At 38.6% G+C, this 25,554-nt stretch overlaps 1 protein-coding gene across 1 annotated transcript; it reads left to right on the plus strand.

The window, feature by feature from the left end:
• Nucleotides 1–45: 45 nt before the first annotated feature.
• Nucleotides 46–24,424, plus strand: ATG3 (autophagy related 3). Its single transcript, XM_074158028.1, has 12 exons — nt 46–356; nt 3,464–3,505; nt 6,747–6,796; nt 8,081–8,151; nt 9,570–9,677; nt 11,611–11,660; nt 13,012–13,093; nt 13,611–13,645; nt 14,416–14,571; nt 15,242–15,369; nt 21,599–21,667; nt 24,136–24,424. The coding sequence occupies exons 1-12, from the start codon at nt 285–287 to the stop codon at nt 24,215–24,217; spliced, it is 945 nt and encodes a 314-aa protein (XP_074014129.1). The 5' UTR covers nt 46–284; the 3' UTR covers nt 24,218–24,424.
• The last annotated feature ends 1,130 nt before the right edge of the window (nt 24,425–25,554 follow it).

Raw genomic sequence — 25,554 nt, forward strand, 5'->3', positions numbered from 1 at the left:
ACATGTGAGCGCCGGTGTGTCGTCACGCGTGTGCGACATGGTGGTGGGCGGGAAGAGTACAGTGGAAGGGCGGGGAGGGGTGGATGACGTGACGGTGGGAGGCGGAGGGGTGGGGAGGGGGAGGCGGTGCTGCCGGGGCGGCCGCCGTGGCGGAGATCGTTGGCGGAGGGGCGGGGGAGGCAGTTCGTCGTTCTCCTCCTCCTCCTCCTCCTCCTCCTCCTCCTCCTCCTCCTCCTCCTCCTCCTCCTCCTCCTCCTCCTCCTTCGTGGGGCCCGCCGGCAGCCATGCAGAACGTCATCAACACGGTGAAGGGGAAGGCCCTGGAGGTGGCCGAGTACCTCACCCCCGTGCTCAAGGTGCCGGTCCGGAGGGGAGCAATGGGGGGGGGGGGGCGGAGCGGGCAGGATGGGAGCGTGCGCTCCCTCAGGCATTAGAGCCGTTTAGGGGGGGGAGGGAGGACTCGCCCGCCCTCTCTCGGCGGGGCGGCTGTGGACCCGTGAGCCGCCAGAGTCGCGGGTGGCGACGGTGCGGCTCTGGCCTGGTCTCCTGGCCTGGGGTGTGAGTGGGGCCCCGGCCCGTCGCCCCTGGAGTCGCTCCGCCTTGCCGGAAGCCGCGCAGCGGCTGTGGCTTCGTTCGTCGTCGTGGCCCGGGGAGCTCTGTCGTTGCGACCGCGGCCTTACGCAGCCGGTGGAGGGTCTCTGAGGGCGCGGTGCTCCCTCACGCCTCAGGGAGAGATGGTGCTGGGGCAGCCTTGCGGCGGCAAAGCCATCGGCCCTAATCCTAACACCGGGACGGGTTAAAACAATCTACGTGTGTCTAAAGATGTTTTATTCAGGTAGACTTCCCAATCCCCAAAGGGCATGCAGGGAAGCCGAGCTGGAGCTCAGGTCTCATTAGGGGTGGGAGTACTTGCCTGGAAGGTGCACGCCTTCAAAGGCCGGGTGTTGCTACTGCTCAAGCAATAACTTATTTGTTAACTTCTATTAAAGTGGCTAAACTTTAATCGATTGTGTGACCAGGAAGGGAAATCCAAAGGTGCTCGTGTGCTGATAGGTTTAAGCCTGGTTTCAGGAATGCCTTGCAATGGTTATTTTGGACAAGAATGCAACTTCTTCAGCTGACATAAAAAACCCCTAGTCACATCTTCATAATGCTAGCACGCATAGCGTGATGTAGCATAGCTTATTTCTTTATCAGCATTACTATATTCATTCAAGCCTCTGTACACTAAAATAATTGCAAATAGTCGAAATGGGCTATTTGGTTCTTGGGAGTGAATTGTAACAGTCTGCTTGTAAAGGTGGGCAGCACATCTGTTATAATTCCTGTTATTGCTTATATAGGTAGAACCAAATTGTGTTTTTTCTGCAGTTGTTAGACTACATCCCATCTTCTGCCTCCTACTTACAAATACTTTTTTGTGCAAAACCCAACTTTGTGTGTGAATGTCTAACTTGTCAGCAGTTCTTTCACTACTGATTTTCATTTGTCTATGTTTTTGAAAAAATACTTCTACTGTGATTGTTTATGACAGCACCTCTTTGCCTGTGGTTTTATGATGTGGCCTTCTATATGCTTTGTACTCTGCAGCTTAGATCTTTGGGCAGAAGACAGTGATACTCAGTTGTTAATTGAACTTGTCCCTCTATGATATATAGTATACTCTCACCTGGATAGCGGACCTTTCTGGAGTTTCCCCCCAATGTGACATATTTGGGCTGCAGTGAAGTTGTGGTGTGGAAGAGTGAAGTGACTTGTTTACCATAATACAGTTGCTGTTGCATAGCTGGTGTAATAGTGGAGGAATTCTTGTGCCCAGATGTACAATTGGGAGGAGGCAGAAGTAGAACCTCCCGCAAATGGGAGGTGATGATAATATGTGTATATGTTCCCTTTGCAAGAGGTTGAAATAAATACTCCAAATTGGTAACTTCGAAAGAAACTAAACCTGTGTTTCTCACTACCTTACTTACCATAGAATGTACAGAGATGAAAAATTGAACTATTTACCCTCAGGGAACAGAGGGTTCCTTACATGTTTTCCTTACATAATTCCAGAAACACAAGTTTGTGCATGTTGCCTACTGCTTATAGTTCATTTTGAGGTTAAACAGTAAGTTGTCTCCACTGTGGTGTTGCATAATGTGTTATTGAGAATTCTGAGTTTTACAGCAATCCAAATTGCTAAATTAGGATTGTTTGAGTTTCTTTGACTCCTGTTAACTAGCATACAGTGATGTTATGGTGTTTATACAACTGCTGCTTTGCTTATCTTAATCTTGTTCTTTAAGGTCTTCTGTTTAGAAATGAGGGAGAAAGGAAGTAATCAGTATTGTATCAAACAGGTGTGCTCATTTCCTTTTACATACCACAGGTGATAGCATGCACCAGGGTGAAGCATCAAGAATAACCAAGTTAAGCAGTGGCTGGTTTTCTTTAATGAGTTCCTAATGATCGAGTAAGCCGTAGCCAAAAGTAAGGTGCTTTTCAGTTGCTGCTTTTAGTCTTGATAGAAAAAAATCACGAGTTATATAGGATAAGAAGTTATTTGGTAATTGATGGTGCAAAAACTTGAAAAGTGAGCTATGCATGGTTGAAATCTTATTCTTCTTCAAAAGCTGTTCTTGGATGGTTCTAATACTGGGGAACAGCAGGTTTCCTTGGTGCTTGAGACTTTTCTGAAGAAAAAAACCAAACAGAAACAGAAGTCTGAAACAAAAAATGCTTACTCTAGATTTGAATATGCTAAAAAATATTGTATCCTTAAACTTCCTAAATATGATCTTTAATGCAAAAGTACTTGATTTCTCTATGCAGACTAAATCATGTTGCTGCTTACTATCTACTCTTTCATCCATAAAACACATGACAATGAGAGAAAAATCAAAACTGTTTCCATGGGGTGCATAATGAAGGCACAGAAATGGGTATTAAAAAAAAAAAGTTAGTAACTAAGTCTTTCTACATAACTTTTCCTGTCACAGAGAAAAGTTGGTTTGTCATTCATTTCATGACTTTTCTTGACTGCAAAGCCTTGTATTGATGCATTGCAGTGCTGTTCAGTGCCTAGAACAGTCCCAGCACCCTGAGTGTGAGGATCACTGACTCCAACTGGTTCCCTCTCTGTTACCTGGCAGTCAGTATTACATTTGCCCGTCTCTTTTCTTTGTTACTGATAAAATTGGCTGTAGCAAAAAAATTTATTTTGTATATGTGATCTTTTTTTATAATACCCCAGATTCTGCAGCAGGTAATTTTGTTGAACCTTGCATTATAGGATGTGGAAGTAAGCTGCCTATCAGCCCTGGCACAGGTTGCCTCCAAGCTGATACACAGATCTCTGTGGACAGAGCTAGTTCCAAGACAAAAGCAGAGTAGCTGTGCAGATGTTTGTCTTACCAGTAAACTGGGGTACTTTGATTTCTCAGCAGTTCTCAAAATTTCTAAACTTTCTTTATTGCAGGAATCCAAGTTTAAAGAAACGGGAGTAATTACACCTGAAGAAGTAAGTATTTAGAAATTTGAAATGTTTTGGAAATAATGATAAATTTTACTGAAAATGACCATTTTAATCTCAAACAGTTCATGTTTTGCCAACTAATTATTGCTTCTTGAAACAACTTCCATGAAGTGGAAGTTCGAAATGGCCTTTTTACTCTACCAATGAAGTAGATAAACAGAATTCCTCTTAAGATGATACTTAACATCTGAATGTGGGATGATGTTTTCCTGGATTATGTTGTGAAAAGCTTGTAAGGAAGCTCATGCTGGATCAACAACTCCATTTGTCATGGGAGTTCAGGACTAAACCAGGAATATGTTGATTTCAAAAGTCTTTCCTATAAGCAACTTAAAGGGAAACTTGTATATTGGGAATAGTCTTGACTTACCTCACTTTTGGTTCCTTCCAGGACTCTGGCTAAATCATTACATACGCTTGTCCATGCCAACTATCCAATGATTATTATTTTTTCCCTCCTCTTCTCTATAGGCTACTTCAGGCTGATTGTATTTTGGATTGCTGCCAAGCAGTTGTAATTTTTTAAGGAATCTGCTATAAAGAGAAACAAACAATTTTTTTCTAGAATAGTAAAAACACTGATTGTGCAGTGCTATTTTTGACTTCCACGTTCTTTTTCTCATATTGAAGTGCTACTGTTCTGAAAATACATTGTCTTTACAGAGGTATGAGAAAACAATGTTAAGACTGTTAGGTAGAATGAAAGAGAAATGAGATCGAATGCACAAATGTGAAGATGAGATGGAAAAAGATGGAGCAAATGGTGACTGATGTAGGTAGATAATGTGGACAGAAGTATTTTTCGTAACATTGGTACCTAGCACTTTTCTGCTACATCGCATGGCAAGCAAGCACTCGTGCTTTCTATGATCCAGAACAAGTACTGCTCAGAAAAACAGGTTTAGCAGCATGATGTTCTACTGGTCTGATAACTATTCATATATGTGTGTGTATATAAATGTTTATATATTATGTATCATGTAATAAGGTATTTATAAGCTATATTATATGTAAAAAAATACGACAGAGAAAGTCTAGACAAATGTTCTTCTACTAATGCTTAGTCCATTGATTTATGGGAGAAAACTTCGCAGTAGTACTGAAAGAAAAGGTACTTTTATGAGACATAGCAAGAGCTGTGCTATATTACATTGAACAGCAGCATTTAAGCAGCATTGAGAATGCAAATAGTATGTATTATCTGTGTAAAGTTAGATGCTGACAGGATGAATAAATATGACCCTTCAAAGCAGTAGTCAAGGGAAATAATTATACAGCAAAATTAATTTTTTATCAAATTTAGACAAGACTGGAGCATGGGTCTGCTGATTGTCCATTTGACAGTCTTTCCTCTCCATGATGATTTTGGTCTTTGTATAGTAATGATTGCTAAAGAAGAATTGAAAGTCATCGATGATGCTGGGATGTTATCTTTGAATGAGTTTGGAATTCTTGGGTAGTGAATCTCAATTCAACTGTGTTTTAGACTAAGACACTGACTGTTTTATAAACTTTGTGGGGTTTCTGTGGCTTGCCTCTGAAGATGAATCAATTGGCGATAAGGCTAAAGATGACTCATTAGTCAAACTCAACACCTACTCCCTCTTTTCATGAATCTGCATACTTGCTTTAATTGTAACAGATTCTTGCCTGTCATGAGTTTTTATTAGTTAATACCTCAGAAAGATAACCCCCTGTTTTAATTTTATATTTAAGTACAGAAAAGTCTTTAAAATCATTCTTTCCAAGAGTAGAAATAAGATGTTGTCCTAAAATTGATCTCTTGCCACTTTTGCAGTATTGATTCAGGTATGAGGTAGCATTACTGCTTGAGAAATAGAAAGTGAAACCAGCTAGATAATTTTGCTGCCAAAGCTGAAGAAAATGCAAATGAAACTTCAGGTATTGTTTTGGGGTTTTGCATCTGTTAGACCTGAAAAGAACACTTTAAATTTTTTTCATCTTTAATAACACATTTTAACATTGGTGCCATAAACAGTGCTCTGGTTCCTTAAACAGAAAGTTTTATATAATTCTAGAGTTTCATGTGTTATTTATTATTATGTAAAGGCTAATGAGTTTTAAAATTTCCATGTGTATTGAGAAGGATTCCTGTTTTCTTTAAAATGAAGATTTCACTTTTGCTAGAGACTTTTGTTGGAGAGAAAGCACATTTGCAGAGATTAAATCTGTTAATCCATATGCACTGCATGTTCTGGTGTTTTCCGCTACGCTGATATGCCTTGCTTTGGAGGACATGGTGAGAAAATGGCTGACATGCTGCAAGCCTGTAGTGTCATGCTACAACAGCTTCTGGTCAGCTAGGAATTTAAGACAAGAAAGCAACCATAGCAATAGGCGTGCACCTCATTTTCAAAAGTAACTGATGCAAAGACCACACAAATCACTGATCTTCAGTGCGGGCTTGCATTCTGCAATTTGTGTGTACAAAAATAAGCCCAGTGGGTTAGACTTTGCTGGGTGAATTTTGAGTTTGTGCACAAGTCTACCATGAGTTTTCCAATATGGCTTTGATATAGTGATGTCACTTTGTAAAAGCCTTTATCTCAGATACTAAGAACAAGTAGAGTGAAGATTTTTAAAAGCTATTTCTCCAGAACAAAGTTACGCATAAGTTTTTCAGTGTAGTAAATCCTTGGTTATCTGTATTTATTTAACATCAGTGGTGAACTATCACAGTGATGATCATTCCTTAAAATGTATACTGTTTATTCCTCTGCTGCAGTTCTCTCACTGATTCATTGAATTGATGTCAGTCTCGCTTTTCTTCTTGCTGCAAAATTGTTTTGAAAACCAAAAGAGAATCAAATGGTTTTTTTTACATTAAGCTCTTAATTGTCTTTGTAAAACTTTGAAGAGTGGCAAAGGAAAACAGTTTCTTTATCACAAAGTAAACAATGTTACTGGGTCTAGAAACTTCTTTGCTTGTTAGAAGACTACTATGTAATACCACAGCTTTTTATCTGAATTTGCTAATGTGCTTAGTATGCATTTCCTTCATGTGAAGTGGATTTAATCTTTGTATTTTCACGGTTAGCTGGGAAATGGAGTTAAAAGAAAGCATCAAACTGATATAAACAGTTACTTGTTACATAGTTAATCTATCAAAGGAATGTGCAACTGAAAGATTAATATTGAGAAAAATTGGAGATTATTTTCTTATGCCATATTTAGTAACACTTTAATTTTTTTCCTACCTTAACAGTTTATTGCAGCTGGAGATCACTTAGTTCACCACTGTCCTACTTGGCAATGGTAAGTAAAAGCAAAAGAATTTTAGAAAGGTAGCATCCCTACCTATGCTTTAATGTTAATTTCTATTGGATACAACTATGCAGTTGTCTCATTTCAGAATAGTGCATGGACTCCTGCAGTAGAACTTCTGCTGGTTTTGTGATGAAGCTATCTTTAAGTCAGGCAGGATTCATTTATTGTTCTGCATAGCAGTAGTTGAGATGAGGATTTGTTTGGGGATATTTAAGGTCCGTTCCAACTCTAACCATTCTATGATTCTATGATATGTTTGTTTTCCTAAGCCTTTAGAGGAAATATGCTGGTACATACTGCGAATGCTTTCAGTGCTTAGCTGCAGAGCAGCGTATCTCCCTGAGCTCGTCTTGGTTAATTGGTGATTGAAAAAGAAAAGACCATGTGAAAATGGAATTGCTAAGCAGTAGTTGTAATTGGTATATTTTAGACAAGCATTTATTAATTAATTTTGTTCAAGGTGGCCCACATCAGACCACTTCAGCAGTGCTTGCCCTTGGAATTCCCATATCTTTCATGTACAGTAAGGGTGCAAATAAGGTGCTTCCTCATGTTTTACTGCTGTCTTGCATTATAAAACTAATCAGTTAGTGCCTAGATGGGCATTGTCTGTGCAGTTGACATCATCAAGGTTCTTGGCTCTATACTGGGCTGTGAAGAGCTGAAGGAGGAACTATTATGCTTGAATCATTGTTTTTTGCCTTTTTATTGCCTCCTTCAGAGAAAACGTGATGTTGAGTCTGGTTTATGTGCTAGCAGTTTGGAATAGGCTATTTAAAATGTTACTTTTCTTTCAAACCAAAAACCACAGAAGGTGAAAGCAAATGCTTGAGTAATATGAGCTTGGCAAAGATTACTGGAACTCTGGTGACAATGGACAGGTTTTATATTTCTAGAGGTTTATTTGTTGCTTTTTCTGAAGTTGCTTTCTTCGAACATTTGAGAATACGCTGTTGCTGATTCTAGAAATTTTCACATAGACTATATTGTTCTGTCAACCTGTCTTTGGCCATCTCAAAGGGAAAGTAATTTTTGTAGCAAAAAATAGTTTTGATCGAAGACTCTATCATAGTTTAGGGGTGGCCAACCTTTTTGAAACCATACCTATATCCCAGTCTGTGTATAGGGAAGAGTAAATTTGAAGTAAACAGATTCTGTGAATAGGTCCAGAGGAATGTATAGAATGTTCCTGACATACAGTGAAAATAGAAAGCTTTTTTTGTTTGCAGATCATCAAATTCTCAACCTTTTATGGTGCATTTCATTTTGCAGGGCTTCAGGAGAAGAGCTAAAAGTCAAGGCTTATCTGCCAACAGACAAACAGTTTTTGGTAACTAAAAATGGTAAGGCTGAAGTTTAAATATAAGCGTTCTTAGGATTGATAACATGGTTGACTCTGCTTTCAGCCCTACTGATTTTCTGTATTGACAGGAGAAGTGAATATCTTGCACTTTGGATGCTTTGGCTTTGCAATATTAAAAATGTTTTTCCTGCACATCTAATTTTTTTTCCTTAGGCCAGTTATTAGCAGGGCTTTATACTGGTAATACAGCTTGCCTTCATGAAATAGAAATTAAGTTTAAACATTATAAACCTCCTTGTCTGTCTTTCCTTTCTCATGTCCTTCAACTCGTATTCAGTCTCTAAAAGGAAAATATGTTTATTTTTCTCTTTGTTTTGGAAAACTCGGGCTACTGAAGTGTTCCCAAAATGTCTTTTACGGTGATACTAATACTTCTAATTCAGATATGTAATTGATGTCACTATCCCTGTCAATAACAATGATATAAACCACAATTTTAAGTAAAATTTTGACCACCTTTACAGTTTTGTATATATAATACTTGTGGGGACTACCTTTTTAATGGGTAAGAAGGCTAACATCTTGGCACAACCATCGGGAAATCATTTTCTCAAAAGATCCTGTAACAAAATGTGTCAAAGATAATGCCATTAGATGAACCTTCAGTACTAAGACCAGCCCGAGGAGATTATTACCTTGAATGGTTTTATTTTGTACTTGGATTTCACTTGCTGGCTGTCAGAGTCTTGCAGTGGGCTATCATGTGAAAATGCTTACAGTGGTGTTGGACAGACTTTCCTGAGATGGTCCTGATGCTGGATGGCCAAGTGATCTACTTCGTTTCTCTCTCCCCACCCCACCCCGAATTCCAGGGTCCCTCATTGCTCTGATCCTTCTAGATCACATTTCAAAATAATGTGTTTCCTGCTGATGGTAACCCATTGTCCTACCACCTGAGTAAAAGTTGTGGGCTGTGGGTGGTGCCGGGAGTCATCCTACAGATCTCATTTTGGAAGTCTTTGGAGGACTTCTCTTCACTGTGACTTTAATGCCATTCTGAAAAGTCTAGGAGCAATTTACAAATTCGGAACTCCACACAGCAGTTTTGCTTTTTTCTCCAGAGTGGTAGAAAAGGAGCATTTTTTACATAGTCCTTGTTTATGATGTTGGAAAATGTCTGTTTTGCCTTAATCAGATCCACATTCTTTCTTTGACTGTTTTCTGAAAACTTTGTATAACGCTGTACTTGAATGGCCCTGTAACGTATATGACTGAAGTTATTCTAGATAACACATTAATTCTAACCTCTTCTAAACTTCTAGATGTTAATTTATGATTAAACATACCTAATATATTGCATAAATAGCTGATTTGGAAGGCTTTTTAGGATGATTTCTTGCTCTAGTCTGGTTTTGTATAGGAATGACTGCATTCGTTTTGTTTTGCAATTTTTTGCAGTGCCATGCTACAAAAGGTGTAAGCAGATGGAATACTCAGATGAGCAGGAAGCAATTATAGAAGAAGATGATGGTGATGGGGGATGGGTAGACACTTTTCACAATGCAGGTATTCAAAGGCTTGCTTCATACTTTGCGTTTGGTAATCTGAAAGATTTTCAGTTTCCACTCTTGGAAAGTAAAATCTTTCTAACATATAGATGGCTGTGTACTAGCATCTAATCTGGAAGAAATAAGTTACCTTGCCAGCTACTCACTTCATTGGTACCTGTTTAACTGTATGGCTGTATATGCCTGAAATAGGCTACTTTTTAGAGGTATTGACAAGAAATTATTTCCATATTCTCTTATTAATGATCTAGGAAGTTATTTTTAAAAATTAGTTGTGTAGTGGCTCATTCCTTAGTAAGGAGATCTTGTGTATAGAATGCTGGTTTAAATTATTTGTTTGAAGAATATGCAGATTTCCTTTTTAGCAGGATCATGTGTGGAGCACGTTGAGATCTTTATCTTAATTATTACCTCATCTGACTTAATTATTTCAGTGTTTCCCATTCTGTTGAATTGTTGGATTCAGCTAAAAGGGGGAATCATTAGAAAATAGCTATTATCTTAGTATCTGAGGTCACTGGGGGGAAGGGGAGCAGTAAAAAGAAAGAAAATATTGTTAAATACAGAGGTGGGTGTGGGAGATGATCCTTTTCTAGCACAGCCTCTTGTAAATCCTTTTGTTCTTTTCTAAGAATTGGCAATTTTGTTAGTTTTAGTTTGTTTATGTTCTACCATGAGTTAGTAAAATTCTGTCTTTCAATGAGGTTTTTTCCACCATTTCCAAACCTAGAAGGTACTCCACTTAGTTTTGGGGGGTTTTTTTGGTGTAAATTTTTTGCTGCAATGTGGAAGAAGTTCTCTAAATAGTTCAGCCAGGCTGGGGAGAAAAAGGGTGGGAAAAGATTCCCTTTGTTTCTGTAGATATGCATTTTTCATACTGCCAGTTCTTAAATGTATCACAGTTCATAGTTGAACCACACCAAAGAAGTCATTTGACAGCTTTGTCATATCCTTGAATTAAGGATGCATCCTCCATCCCTCCTGTAGACAGACTCCTCTGCCAAGTTTTCCTGTTTTAGGGTTGACTGGTTTGGGCACCATGCTGTGGTAGCACAACTATAAGACTCTGGCTAGACTCAGCCAGATCTACAAACACTGTCAAAGGAGATAAAAAAATTCTGTTTCCACCCGTCTGTATACATGGCCTTTATAACTGAAGTTTTTATGATAGGAAAAAACATATGCAAATGATCATGCAGCCACTAGAAATGCGTTGTTTCCAAGCAGCAATCAGCTGGCATTTCTTTTCTTTAAACAGCTATTTCTGATGAGCAGTTACTTGATTTCAGGTTCATTCTCCATGATGGTGTAACTTATTTTCAGCTGAAGAGTTAATTAGATAAATGTATTTTGTCAAAGCAGAGTCTTGTAATGTATCCCGAAGAGTACTGGGTGAGAGCTGCAGTACAAAGCTAATGGGGAGAAAATCAAGAGCTGATACTACTGTGATTTGGGATGTTTTTTACCCCTACTTCCTCTCAGCTAAAAGCATTGAGTATTCTGCTACATTATGCTTTGTCATGAACACTTTGCTTTCAAGACACTTAAAAATATTCATAAATGGCATGCCTTGCTTGTGAAGTTGAGTTTCATTATTGTGACATGAATGCCTGTCCTGAATTCACTCTTATGCAAAAAATCCTTGAAATAAAAGTCAAAATTACTTTGCAGTGCCCCATCAACAAAATTTGTGTGACGTGCGAGAGCTGTGCTGTTGTGCTCTGTGTTACTGATATGGTTTGTTTATGGATGTCCAGCACCAAGCATGCTACTGCTACCAAATAAACAGCCTTTCAAATATTAAAATTGTTGTGAGGTGTAACTTGGAAAGATCATATGCTGCTTTCTAAAATCTTTGCAACCTCTTTCTATGCTATTTGGTAACAAAGAAATCAGCTGTTTTTAATGCAGACTTCTTGTTCAATTAACAGGCATAGTGGGTGCAACAGAAGCAGTTAAGGAGATCACACTAGACAGTAAGGTACTTGTTTCTAAATTTTCCTCTTGCTTTATTACAGGACCTAAAGGTGGTAGAAGTCTTACCTGCAGTAATCTAGTATTGCCTGTGAAAGATTAAAATATGTTTTGTCACTGGGCATGTTGCAGATAAACATTGACCTTCAGAGCCTATGATATTAGTCTGAGCATGTGCATCTCCTTATTACTATGTGTTTATTGAGGCACATAGACTTTTTGGAATGTCTCTGCCAGTCTACTCTTGTGCCAGGCTTCTACAAATTGAAAATGAAATTCTATTTACAGTGATACCGCATCTTTGTGTCTCAAGAAACTAATGTTTGGAGATTCAGTGTAAAGAAATTTTTATGTGGAAAAATAATGTAGGGATGTAAAGTATTTCTTCGTAATCTTTAACTACTGCAGGTAGAGTTTTAACGCATTTGGTCCTGTTTAACAGGCTTTTGCCCTCAAGTTTAGAAGTATTAAAACTGTTTAAATGTACACGTCTTACAAAGTCATCAGTTTCTGTACGTGTTTCCAAAAAGTCAGTCTGCAGCAGGAGCCAAATCTGAAACTTTAATCCTCAGGAAACTGAGAACAGTTGGAAGTGCTTGAAATGGAAATGTGTTAGCTAACATGTTTAAGAAACGTGGAGAAAGTCACAGCTACACAAAATGCTTTTAAAGAGGAGTTGCTTGTTAAGGTGGAGTTGTGTCTGCGTGCTATGAGAGTTTGTTAAACCATCCAAGCACATAGCTTTGGATTCTGAAGATGAGGGGGAAAGAGAATGGGCTGCTGCATGCTACTGCACAATCGTAAACAGCTCAAAATGCTATTGATGTGATGAACTGTGAAATAAACGTATTTCAAGTGAGACTGTGCAGAACATGGTAAAAATACTGCTTTTTCACAAGTTAGTAACGTAAAGTTGGGAAAAACATTCTAAGGAATACTTAAAGGTGATCTATGATAACTGCTGTACAGTTGGCTGTGGGTTAGGACGTACAAAATCTTAACATACATATTTAGTCTTAGCTGTTTAGTCACTGCCTTTCGTTTGAGATACGTGGGTTTTTTGAAAAGAAATGATGGGCTGTTTAACACCATGTTTATTATTCTTGTCTTAGGAATTAAATCATTCCAGATTACAAAGTCAAAGGAGACCTTTTTAGCAGATTTAATGTCATACTAGGACTTTGAAACTAAGTTTGGTTAATAAGCAGATATTTGAGGTCAGTATAGTCCTTCTATATATTGCAGAAATTTCTTCTGGTTTGCTGTATGTATTGACTGGACTTCTACCTTAAATTTGCTGGGGCTGTTAGTCTGTTTAGATGCAGCAGTCTTTAAAGCAGTGTTTTCAACTTCTAAAGGATAACATAAAAATACCAGAACGTTCAGCATCTTGTGAAGATGATGATGAGGAAGATGAAGGAGAAGCTGCAGACATGGAAGGTATTTCGTTAAATTGGATGGGACATGCTTTATTTCAGGCCTTTAACTAAAGCAGTACACTCTAAGAAAACATTACTCTTGCTTTTCATGGAATGAATGCTGAAAAATTCAGCAGGCATGTGCTCTTTATCATATTTATATGTTCTTATTGATGCATGTTTACTGTAACTTGTGTGCTGAAACCTGTGTGAATGTTAGTGACTGGGAAATGAATTTGAGTAGCAGAACAGATCCAAGCAGGTGTCAATTAGTGACTTAGCACAGTTTCCTTCCTGCTTATACCTACACTTAAACTCAGTCTGCATACTTAAAGCCACTTAAGGCTTGGTCATCGTGTACTTACTGTAGTCTTGGTCAAATTTGTATTAAAAAAAAAAGTATAGTTTGGGGTTTGGGAAGTCTACCTGAATAAAACATCTTTAGATACATGTAGATTGTTTTAAAGGAGTTGTTTATGAATGAGAAATTGATGGCTAGCTACAAGCTGAACACAGAATTTTGTGGGTCTTTTTTTCAGAGTATGAAGAGAGTGGGCTATTGGAGACAGATGATGTGAGTGAACCGTTCTCTATCTTGTCTGTTACAACGCTTATCACCACTATCAGCACCAGCAAAGTAAAAATAATGATAAGAAATGGCTGACATAACAAGCTTGTTATGAGCAGTGGGATTACTGAGCCTGGTTTCCTACGGATCTGTCTCCTGCCAATCTGCTGCAGTAACCTTATCTCTTAGGTCCTCAAAGATTTTGATCACAGTAATTTTGCTTTTTTTGCTGATCCTTTTCGCTCTGCTTATGCACAGTGCTGTATTCACAACAGGTAAAAAATGCAGTTGTTCTTGAGGCTTACATGTGGAAGATGGGTGGCTTATAGGTTCAACAGATTACAGTGATGCACCAGACTGTCATGAGAGAAAACAGAGGGCATCATTATTTGTGGTACTCCGTTAAGGTCTTCATGAACATGCATAAGCTTGAGACCTCTGCCTTCTGAATTTCATTGGATTTGTTGGGTTCAAAAGCTATTGGTGATAGAAGGGAGGGGGGAGATATGACAATGTAGTGGCATGCTTCCTTAAATCGGACCTTTTTTTTTTTTTTTTAAAAAAAAAAGCAAACCTAAAAAATAAAACCCAAAACCCCTTGGTGGGAGAGAAACTAATACTCCTAATTTAAAGATCAAAACAAAAGCCTCTGTTTTTTGTAATGCTCACTTAAGAACATTAATTTCAGTTTTACAGCTTTACATAACTACTTAGGATGGGAAAGGAGGGAACCCAAACAAAACTATACTAATGTTGTCGTTTTTACCTTGAACCAGGCAACGCTTGACACAAGACAGATTGTAGAAGCTAACAAAGCTAAAGTTGATGTTGGAGGGGAAGATGCTATTCTACAAACTAGAACTTATGACCTCTACATCACTTATGACAAATACTACCAAACTCCAAGGCTCTGGTTATTTGGATATGATGAGGTATAGCTATGTTGTTGTTTCTTCCCACTTCTGTGGAATTAGACTCATTTTGTCAAATAGCAAGGGTATTTTGTTGCTTATTCACAGTGGAAATATAAAGTAAAAGATGGTGAGAAAACCATTTTACAGTCAGGGTTGCAGACAGGACTTACGGTACTTGCAGGACTTAGGAACAGTTTCACTGAAAATGGTACTTGGTAACCAAGTGCATTTGGAAGGAAGGAAAGAATGCTCTGTCATTTGAGTTTCTGTTAGCTTTGTAGAGCTAGTGATAACCCCACTAAACTCAATCAAGTAAGCAGGTATGTGTTTTCATGATCTTCAGAGGGAGAGGACTAGATAAATCACACTTCCCTTTAATGACTAAGTTTCTTGAGTTAAAGTTGATTGGGGCTTACATCTCAAATACCTAGATGGGAACATAGATGGTTCTCAAATACATTGACTTTACCATTCACCCAGTGTATTAAAACCAAAAAACTGTGTGGTACTTTTTCTACACCATATGGATTTTAGCACACTCAGTTCTTTCAGTGTACCTTCAGAACTGTTGTTTATTAGATGCTTTTAATTTATGGTGCTTCATCTGTTAATCATAGAATTGCTGAGAAGTAGCAAAAGATTCTTTGTTAGTAATGTTTTTATTCTCATGTTTGTTTTTCCCATGTAGCAACGGCAGCCTTTAACAGTAGAGCATATGTATGAAGATATTAGTCAAGATCATGTCAAGAAAACAGTAACCATTGAAAACCATCCTCATCTTCCTCCACCTCCCATGTGTTCAGTTCACCCATGCAGGTAAGTCTTTGTCTCTGATCTGATTCAGCAAGCAGGCACAAGGCACTTTGCTAGTCTTGTTAAGGATTTGGTTCAGGTTTTCTGGACATATTTCCACAGTTGACTGTCATAGTGGTCTGTTAGCTTCTGAGGCAGTATGAAAGGAAGGTATCAGTGATTCTCTGAAGTCATTCCAGTGCTCGATGCTGCAAGTGTATTCTGCAGCTAGAGCTGTCTTCTCTCTGCTCAACTTGCTTTTTTCCTCTGCTTTCCTGCGGACTCCAGAAGATGGCAGGCTACTAGAACTCTGAAAAAGAAAGTTCTCCTATACTTCCATTTGATGCTTTTTTGGGAGGGTGAAAGTATAGTGTATACTTTGAGAGCAGAAAAATCTATTTTAATATGAAATAACTGGTTCTTATTTTGTAATAACTGACTTCTGCTCCCCTGGAAGTCCTTGAAACTTCACCCTGGTAAATAGAGGTCTTCTTACTGCCACACTGAAGTATTTGTTGAACATAAGTGCGAAACACACTTGTGTTTTTGGGGTCTTTTCTGTTGTATTTTCCACTTTCTCACCCAAGGCCTAGGGAGTCTGTAGTTCAGTTAGCTGCACAGGTATTTTTTCTAGATCTCTGAAAGGTGCCTTTTGTCTTAGGTGTAACCCTAACATCCATTTAGATGTCTTAGTGGTACAGAGCTAATATCTTAAACAGTGTAACTCCTCAGCTTCTTGATAGTATGGTGTTCTTAGACATACGAGTTTGGGCTTTTATGTTGTTTTTAAAAAAGAGACACCCTTTGTAGCCTTGCATATGTTTAAAAAAAAAAAATTCCAGATTGCCACTTTAAGTCTTGTAATTTCTTTTGACTTAAAGAAACACTTCCGGGGTCCGCATCAGTAGCTGAGGTGTCAAATAATCAGCTTGTTGTCAAGCTTGTGGTGATTTTTGCAGACTCAAAACATTCTTGTTTCTGATTTAGGAATTATTTAATCATAAGATTAGTCTTGGGAAGGGTATACCATTCTTTAGAGAAAGAGCAAGGGAGCTTTGCACCAAGTAGTTTATGGCTCCTTTGGATTTTGAGTATGTATGTTCATGGGCTTTTTAAATCTGTATCTCATGTTTTTTCCAGTTCGTAGTTCTTTAACTAGTGTTTTAAAACAGTCTTTGCTTTCACCAAGCAGTCAGGCTTATGTCTGGGCAATATTGAGCAGAGAAGCCATTGTACAACTGGGAAATAGCTTTTTCCCCAGTTTAGCTATCTTGAAGAAAATTTTAAAGTGGTAAAGTTTATTGTTGATCTTTAAATCCTCAGGTTTGAGTCTACACTAACACAGTAGACCTGTGAAAACGTCAATCTTAAGGCTCAAGGAAGCAGAAATTGGAAAACTCTTAGGAAAACAATAAAGAATAGAATAGAAAACAGCATAAGGCCTCTATTAATCTATGGGACCACCCACATATTGAATACTGCAGTACAGCTCTGGTCATCTGTAGTCTGTGAGATGAGGAAAGACTAAAACTGGAAAAGATACAGAGGGGTTGTCTGGGATAACTGAGGTTATGAAGCTGTTTCCCATAAGAAATGATTGAATAACCTGGGTCCCTTCAGCTTTGAAAAAGGCAGCTGAGAAGGGAGTTATTATTTCAATTACCTTCATTTTGGGCACCACAAGAGGTGAAGTAATAGATGTTCATTTTTTCCCAATAGTAAAACTGATGACATTGAATGCTACTTGTTGCTGGCATGTTCAAAGCCATAAAAAGGATTAAACTCTGCACACAGCACCTAAGTAAACAAAATATTTAATAGGCAATATGAGGTTAATGAAAGAAAAATGTCAAAAGTTGTTAAAAATGAAGTTATTAGAATGCTTTAGAATTAGAAAGACCCTGGGTTGCATACTGCTGGAAGCGAGCAGTACTTTGGGAGAGGCATTACAAGATGCTTGCTCTGGCCTCTTTCTTGAGCATGTACAATAAGATAATAAGCAGGACGAGACAGACCTTTGGTTTGATTCAATAAGGTATTCTTGTACCTTATATGAACATATCAGTCCTGAATGTAGGAAGGCTTAACAGACTGACTAGGAAGATTATTAATCTAATAAAAGAAAACCCGGGGGGAAGCCTGAAGCCAAGGCTTAATTTAGTGATTGCTGGAAGCCCTGATGATAAATTGGTTGGGAACAGGCTCCTGTGAGAGCGATCTCAGAAGAAACAAAGGCGACCAGATATTCGGGCGTGATAGCCCTCAGTGACTAGGTAGACACGTGGGTTTTATATTGGGTTGTGGCTTCAATATAATCTGCTTAATTTTGCAAACACCTTTGCAGAATAAGAACCAATTTAATGTTAGTCTGTGAATTTGGATTGAGTCTTCACAGATGAGAGCTCTATGTACGTTTTCACTTCTTCCTCTGAAGCCAGTGAAGTGCCAGTGCCTTTGTTACGTAATCCACGTCTACATTTGAAGAAATGGTTTGCATCATGAGACTTGTTCCAATTAGTCTTTTAAGCATGAAAGAGATGACTGATACTGCAGTGAGATAGAGTTGTTGGTAGTCTTAAATGTGGAGGAAACTGTCTAGTCCTTCTCAAAAAGCAATCTAGTTAACCAGCAACTGCTTAACATCAGAAGGGCTCGAAAAGATCATCTTGAGATTGTGAAGAAGGAGGTTAACAGCATATCTGAAATGGAGGTTTTAAGTATGTTCTCTTACTCTCCCAGGTGAGATGTTCTATTTTCTTAAATGGTAGGGCTAACAGCTATGAAGGGCTGGGCTTCTGAGGTGAAAAATAATAACTAAAAATGTTTTGTTCTTAATTTGGCTAGGAAGTACCAGTGTTTATCTAGCTCTGCTGCTGTTGCTTCCCTGCACATTACAAGAATTGTGTAATGTAGGATATTTGGATGGTCCTAAACTTACTTGGCTGTTGCTTGTGACGTATATATCTCTGTGTCATGCATCAGAGAAAGGAAAGAAGCGACAGTCAGGTGCCGCTGTCAGCTGCTTGAGATTGCTTCTATTTTGAGTAGTTAGTTGAAACTGTTTATCTTACAGCTCTGCTATAAGTTGTATTTCTTGTCAGCATTTTTATGGTGCTGGGAGGAACTTCCTCTTAATTGCTGCAAACTGGTTTAAACACAATTCCACAATTCTCAACTTTTTAATGTGGATGTTATGAAGGGACTATCAAGCTAGTTAACTACTAAACACATTTACAATTAGATCTGATTTATTGGCACTAATTCCAAAGGCTTATTTTTCGCTATTTAAGAATAAATGGTGATAGGCTTCTAAACAGTTTTTCCTCCTTATGTACTCTAAATATCTGCAGGGAAGAGACTAGAGGCAACTGCAAGGATCAGTGAACTGTAGATCTTAAAGTTAACTGATTATTGCAGGTTCAGAATGTTTCTCCTAATGATGACATTTGTGGGTTTTTTCCACACCTGTCTCATTGTGTGTGAGCCGTTACAGACACTGAATCAAGTTCATAAGTAATTTTTTTCTTGAGAGTACATTCTCCTAAAAAGTCATGCTTTTTACCCTCTTCTATGGAAGCTTATAGTTGTTGTTCACTACACATAAAGTCCTGTGGAAGGCCTTTTATCTCTATGAACTTTGTGGGGGGTGAGGAATGAATAATTTCTGGTGTTCGGGTTTTTTCTCCATCTGTCAGGAAGATGTCCATCTTTTATTTTTTAATTTCTGATGGTATATATTTCCCTTCCAGCTGATACTCAGACAATGTCAGTATGTCAGCTGTACTGAATTCCAGTGTGAAGTTAATAGCAAATATTTTGACTGACAGCTTTGGTCAATTGCAAAGCAGGAGAAGGGGTTCTTCAGTTGGAAAGCGAACATTCCTGATGAGATCATAAAGGGATCAATCTAGGAAATCAGCTTCTTTCAACTTATTTTTAACACTTTAATGTAGGGTTTTAACTCTATATATCTGAATTTATTTTCAATAGGAACAGCAGTATTTCTAATTTGGAATATGAATAATAACTCATATATTATTACTTGAACCACCTCAAGAACTGGTTGATATACTGAAAACTAAATTAGGTGGTTTTAGTAGATGTTTCAAATGTCTGATGTATTTGATAGCTCAGGTTATCTACAAACAGGTCCTGAAACAAGCACTGGTGAGCACATAATGTATTTAGTCATACGGAGGTCAAAGTTTTTTCTGGGGGACTTAAATTCAGAAGTAAAAAAATAATTGAGATTTCTAGATAGCAGGATATTTACATGATATTTCTTCCAAGGTTATCTTATCTCTTTCCATTGTGGTGTATGCATACTTCATATTAATGCATCAAAATTTTCTTATAGAAGGAAACTGAAAACAGGAAAGTTTATAAAGCACCTGCAAAGCTTTTCATGAGTAACTGTATGACAGTAAGAATGAGCAGAATGGAATGATCTGGAATTCCAGATATGTAGCTAGTCCTTAGAAAAGAACAAATGTCATCAAGGTGTATGAAGTTGAGTCAGTATCCTGTTAAAGACTTCTAATAGCTGTAGGGTGACCTGTATTATGTGCCAGTACAAAAAATAGTCCACCGTTATGGACGAGATCAAAGCTTACGTTTAGACAGTGGCCAGGTTCCTATATAGAAGCAACTGGCGTTGGCACCTGATATGGCGTGTGTTCTGCAGGGGCATCGTGAGGATCCAGATTTGGAATCAACTGTGAGGGTTAGCTGATTTGCAAAGACCAACAGCACAGCAAATGACAAATGCTGACCTTTAGTATTTCCCCAGACTTGCATGTTCCTGTTTACAGTGAGTCTTGGTAACTTTGCAACAGCTTCCTTCCTTGTGTTTGCAATCACTGGCAGCATGATTAAATTTGGAGGTAACTGCTAAATGCCAGTTACTACTCAGCTGTCGAGATTTGCATAGTGGTATCAAAGCATGGTCAGAAAGTTATGGAGCCTCTGCTTACTGCTCTTCCTTGTTCTTAGTAGGCACACAGGTTGTTTCAGGACAGGTATTTTAAACTACCTCTGTTAATTAGCTGGCAGTGTTGTGTAGGTGGATGTTCATAGCCTTTATGACCTCATGGGTAAGGATTGCCTATACAGAACCATGAATTTAAAGCAAAGTTGAAGTATAGAGAAAAGTAAGATCAGTTCTACAACCTGGGAATTTGTGTTAAATATATATAAATAAAACATCAATTGACCATACAGTAGTTCTCCCCACTTGAATTGGTATGTTTTTCATCCCCTGGTTTATAGGGTATAACTGTCCTGAACACAAAATCATTATTTCTGAATTGTAACTTGATCATTAAAAGATTTGAAGTCTTCATCACCGGAGATATTCAAAATCAGACCAGACAATGTCCTGAGCAATCTGTTCTAGTTTACTGCTAATTGAGCAAGGAGGGTTGGACTAGGTGATGACCAGTCTTTTCCAACCTTAGCTATTCTGTGATTTCATGTTAATATTCCCAGGATCAGCTTTGTACATAAATGTCTGTGTGGTTCATAGCAGGTCTGGTACGCCACTGATGACTTAATGTCAAAACACAGTGACCTGAGGAAATGTCTGTCCTTCCTTGTAGTGCTTTACAATAACAGAGTCAGGAGAGAAAGGTAACTTAGAAACTGTTGATCTGCCATGGAACTCAAGTTACCTCTAGAGAAAGTTTTCATACCCTAAGTCAGTCCCAGAGCAACAGTTCTGAATTTATGTAGGGTTGGTTTAGCCTGCCTTTCCTAGGAAACTATGTATTGTTTACGTGTTTGATATGTCTTAAGCTCTACAAATTTGAGAGCAGCAGTGTAAGCTAAAAAAGTTGTAGCAATTTCTAGTCATCTTCTTCAGGGGTGATCTGGGCGATTCTGATGGCTTGCCTGCTGGTGAGGATTACCTTCTGGTGGCTTCTTTGACATTTAGCAAATAAAATTACACTAGGGACAAGCAATATGTATTGACTGTCATTATGGCACTCGGTCTATATTGTAGCATAGAACATTTTTCACTTTCCTTGTGAACATAAGGAGATGGCAAATAATGTTACACTCATCACTTAATATTAACTTTCAGTTACTGTTGGGATTTTTTTCCCCTTAGTGAACTGAAAGTTTCCTCTTGCTGCTTGTGAAGCTAACAGTCCAAAAATATTTATAATTTGCACAAAACATAATCTTAGTGAGATGAAGAAGGAGTTACTTTTTCCTTTAAAACATTTTCACCGTTTCTGATTCTGTTTTTCAGGCATGCAGAAGTCATGAAAAAAATAATTGAGACTGTTGCAGAAGGTGGGGGCGAACTTGGAGTTCATATGTATCCTTTTTCATTACTACATGGTATTATTAGAGATTTCTTACACTGTAAGGAAGGTTCTGTTACCTCAGTATTTCTAAACTGGAATGCAATTGCACGTGAAAACAGTAAACAACTGCTTGTGGATTAGAGTTCTGGGATGAGCTTCTCTGTGCAAACAACCTGGACAGGCTGGAGAGTTGGGCAGAGAGGAACCTGATGAAATTCAACAAGGGCAAGTATAGGGTGCTGCACCTGGGGAGGAATAACCCCATGCACCAGTACAGGTTGGGGGGTGACCTGCTGGAGAGCAGCTCTGAGGAAAAAGACCTGGGAGTCCTGGTGGACAACAGGATGACCATGAGCCAGCAATGTGCCCCTGTGGCCAAGAACACCAATGGCATCCTGGGGTGCATCAAGAAGAGTGTGGCCAGCAGGTTGAGGGAGGTCATCCTCCCCCTCTACTCTGCCCTGGTGAGGCTGCATCTGGAGTCCTGTGTCCAGTTGTGGGCTCCCTAGTTCAAGAATGACAGGCAACTGCTGGAGAGGGTACAGCAGAGGGCTACAAAGACGATTAGGGGACTAGAACATCTCTTATGAGGAAAAGCTGAGGGACTTCGGTTCTTTTTAGTCTAGAGAATAGAAGACTGAGGGGGAATCTGGACCAATGCCTATAAATACTTAAAGGTTGGGTGTCAAGAGGAAGGGGCCAGTCTTTTCTCAGTGGTGCCCAGTGACAGGACAAGAGGTAACAGGCACAAACTTGAACATAGGAAGTTCCATCTAAACATGAGGAGGAACTTCTTTACTTTGAGGGTGGCAGAACACTGGAACAGGTTGCCCAGAGAGATGGTGGAGTCTCCGTCTTTGGAGACATTCAAAACCTGCCTGGACAAGTTCCTGTGTAACCTGCTCTGGGTGGACCTGCTTTGGGAGGGGGGTTGGACTAGATGATCTCCAGAGGTCCCTTCCAACCCCATATCATTCTGTGATTCTGTGAAACTGTTAATCAGTTGTTGGGGTGAGGGCTGGCGTAGGAGGGTAGCAGGAGCAATGGGGAAAGTAGATAGGATTGAAGGGACAGGATAGAGTCCTTGTTTATAGGGGTGTGAAGGAGGTAGCTGTATGAATCTGAGATCCCAGTGTAGGAGGACGAGGCTGGAGGTTCATAGACTCTGGCGAGAGTGTAATCACTCCTCTTGGTACAGCAGCTTCTGCATTAGATTTGAATCTAAGATTTATCTCTGAAAGGCATACAGGTCTCCTTATTCTCTACTCTGTGAGCAATATCTTGGTAAAACATTTAGCTGACAAAAAAGCAATGAACATTACTGAACATCAATATGAAATGCCTCACAATTAGAATTTTGTTTTAGCAAGGCAACTGATCTTAGTTATGCTTTTAGTAATTGATACTATGCTTTCTGACTGAAGTAAACTCCACGTTAGAAGCAAGTGTGTCCTTTCAAAATAGTGTTCTTTTGCTGCAATAAGGCAAGCAAGAGGGGATTACTGAGCAGTTAACCTGAATCAGTAAAATTCTCATTTACTGTATGAGTTGAGACTTGTTCAATTTGTGCAGCAAGCAACTGAATCTGAACTAGAAAAAAAACTTTTCTGGCAAGATAGTTCCAGTCTTAAATTGTCTTACTCCTCAATAGTTAGAAGTAGCTTATTTTCAAGATTTTGATTACTTTTTTGCTATTGCTTAACAAATTGAGGGTGTTTTAACAGGCAATTTCTTCCCTTGTTGCGAAGCAGTTTGTGTTTGCTAAGAAATGAATGGTGCGTGAAACTCAGATGTCAAAATAGTAGAGCTTACTTATATCCAGTACCAATGTAACTTAATTGTCAGTTGAAAGCAGTGATTTATTTTTATTTTTCAGTCTGCTTTCTGCCTCGGTCCTAGGTGGATGGTCATTTTAGTTCATAATTATCCAATATACTCCATACCACAGATTCAGGCCCAACATGCATTGGAAGGTGATATACACAACAGAGACGAGGAAGGTCTCTACAAAGGCAGACTTCTCAGCTTAGCAGAGCTAATCTCTACTTCCCCTCATTAACAGGAAGGAGCTCTTTCAAAGGATGGTTTGGAACAGGAACCTTCTTTTTCTGAGCTACTGAAATACTGAGGAAAAGCCTACTTCCCCTGCAACTACAGAGGATTAGTCTTGCTATGTACAATTCACATTGGCATTTTTTATTAACAAATATTAAGTATGTTAATGGGTTTGCAAATGTTTGTGTGGTGTTTGTAAGATTTATTGAAAATAACTCCTGGTTCCCTGCTTTAACTTAAAACAGAAAGGTCTTGGGCAAGCATTAGATTTCATTACCAGAGTTCTGCTATATTAATTTCCCAGTCTCTAACTGTATGATGTTATTTTCCTATTAGTAAGAAATACTGTTGAGCAGGCCATTGAATGTGACTTTGTTCTACAGGATTTCCAGCTGTTGCTCATTTTCCTTAACAAGAAGCTCAGGTACCTTCTTATTTTCTTGAAATTTGTACAGGCGGTCATTCCAACGATAGAATATGACTACACGAGGCACTTTACAATGTAACTAAAATAAAAGATGTCCTCCTCTAATTATCAAATCTTTTTTTAAATAACCCATTCATGTGACATACAATATTATACATGATTTCTGTAACTAACCTTTTATCAAGTTGATGCATCAAAATAAAATGTTCCATTACCAGCCTTTTTAATAAAAATCTTTGTGTGTAATATAAATAAATCACTTTCATTCTGATACGGGCGCTGCACTAAGAGGTGGATTTTTTTTTTTTTCTCCATAATTCCTTCAATTTCCTTTCAACAGAAGACTATTTTTGTCTATATTGTGAGCTAAAATCTGTTTTTCTAGTAGTGCTTTTGGCTTCATTGCCGATTCCTTAAAATGTGATTTATTTATTTTTTTTAATTACTCCTCCCATGTAACTTCACTTGTTATGTGGGTTTTTCCCCAGTTATGAATGGTTATGTTTCCTCTAGCTGGAGAAAGGTTTTTGAAAGCCGAAATAAGTGGTCATCTTGTTAGGAAAATTTGACTACGTCTTAAACTAAAATAATTGTAACTAAACAATCTTTGAAAGGTTGTTTAGGTTTACACTTGACCAAGACTAGTGTTTTGAGATGGAATTTTTTGGGAGACAAAGGAGTAATATTAGTATGTAGTCTGTTCATCTTGTAATAAAGGCAAGAACAGTTATTGACAAAATTACAGCTTGGGGGTAGAGGGAGAAGATTGCTATGGTAGAGCAAGATTCATTCTTGATTACTTGTCTGCCTGAACTATGCTAACTGGTAGTCTAATAGCATGGTTTCCTTTTTTGGGTAAATATACATTGAGTTGTTTATCAACTCAAAGATTGCAGATGCATCCAGGCTTTAGCTGCCACTTTCTGCCCTGAAAAATTAAGTTTTTCATTAAGGAAAATGGGAGGAAAGGACTATCATATATATGTGTGTGTGTGTGTATTTATTAGGTTCATTTAAAATCTGTTTAGCTTTCAGGACAGCATCTTTGTCTCCCAAACATTCAACTTGCGTTCTGCAAGGTAATCTTAAGTCAGGTGTCTGCAACTTACTGAATTTACTGTTGGGTAGGAGGTTTGGTCCCTGTCCTGGCACAACAGGTCCCTGTCTTGGCAGTCCTCTGTACCATGTTCTTACTTACAAGTTCTGTGTACTATGCTTAAATTGGCTTTCCTCTTTTGATATCTATCTTCCCTTCCTCTTTCTTGGACAATATCTTAAGCAATGTCTATATAAATGAAGCGTAACACTAGCTGAAACATGTTAAAACTTAACCACACCCACTGAGTCATGCCATAGGATTTTCCCGATCAGACTAATCTCAAAGATGTGTTGGGCTTTTTGGTAACAAAGGAAGTA

Source organism: Numenius arquata, chromosome 1, assembly GCF_964106895.1.
Source record: "Numenius arquata chromosome 1, bNumArq3.hap1.1, whole genome shotgun sequence".
NCBI classification, from domain to species: Eukaryota; Metazoa; Chordata; class Aves; order Charadriiformes; family Scolopacidae; genus Numenius; species Numenius arquata.

What these genes read in the sequence shown, in the direction of transcription:
- ATG3 (XM_074158028.1), top strand. Translation starts at nt 285, where the DNA reads ATGCAGAACGTCATCAACACGGTGAAGGGGAAGGCCCTGGAGGTGGCC. An exon ending in GAGTAATTACACCTGAAGAA is followed by an intron (nt 3,506 to 6,746) that starts GTAAGTATTTAG and finishes CTACCTTAACAG; the next exon opens with TTTATTGCAGCTGGAGATCA. An exon ending in AGATCACACTAGACAGTAAG is followed by an intron (nt 11,661 to 13,011) that starts GTACTTGTTTCT and finishes CAACTTCTAAAG; the next exon opens with GATAACATAAAAATACCAGA.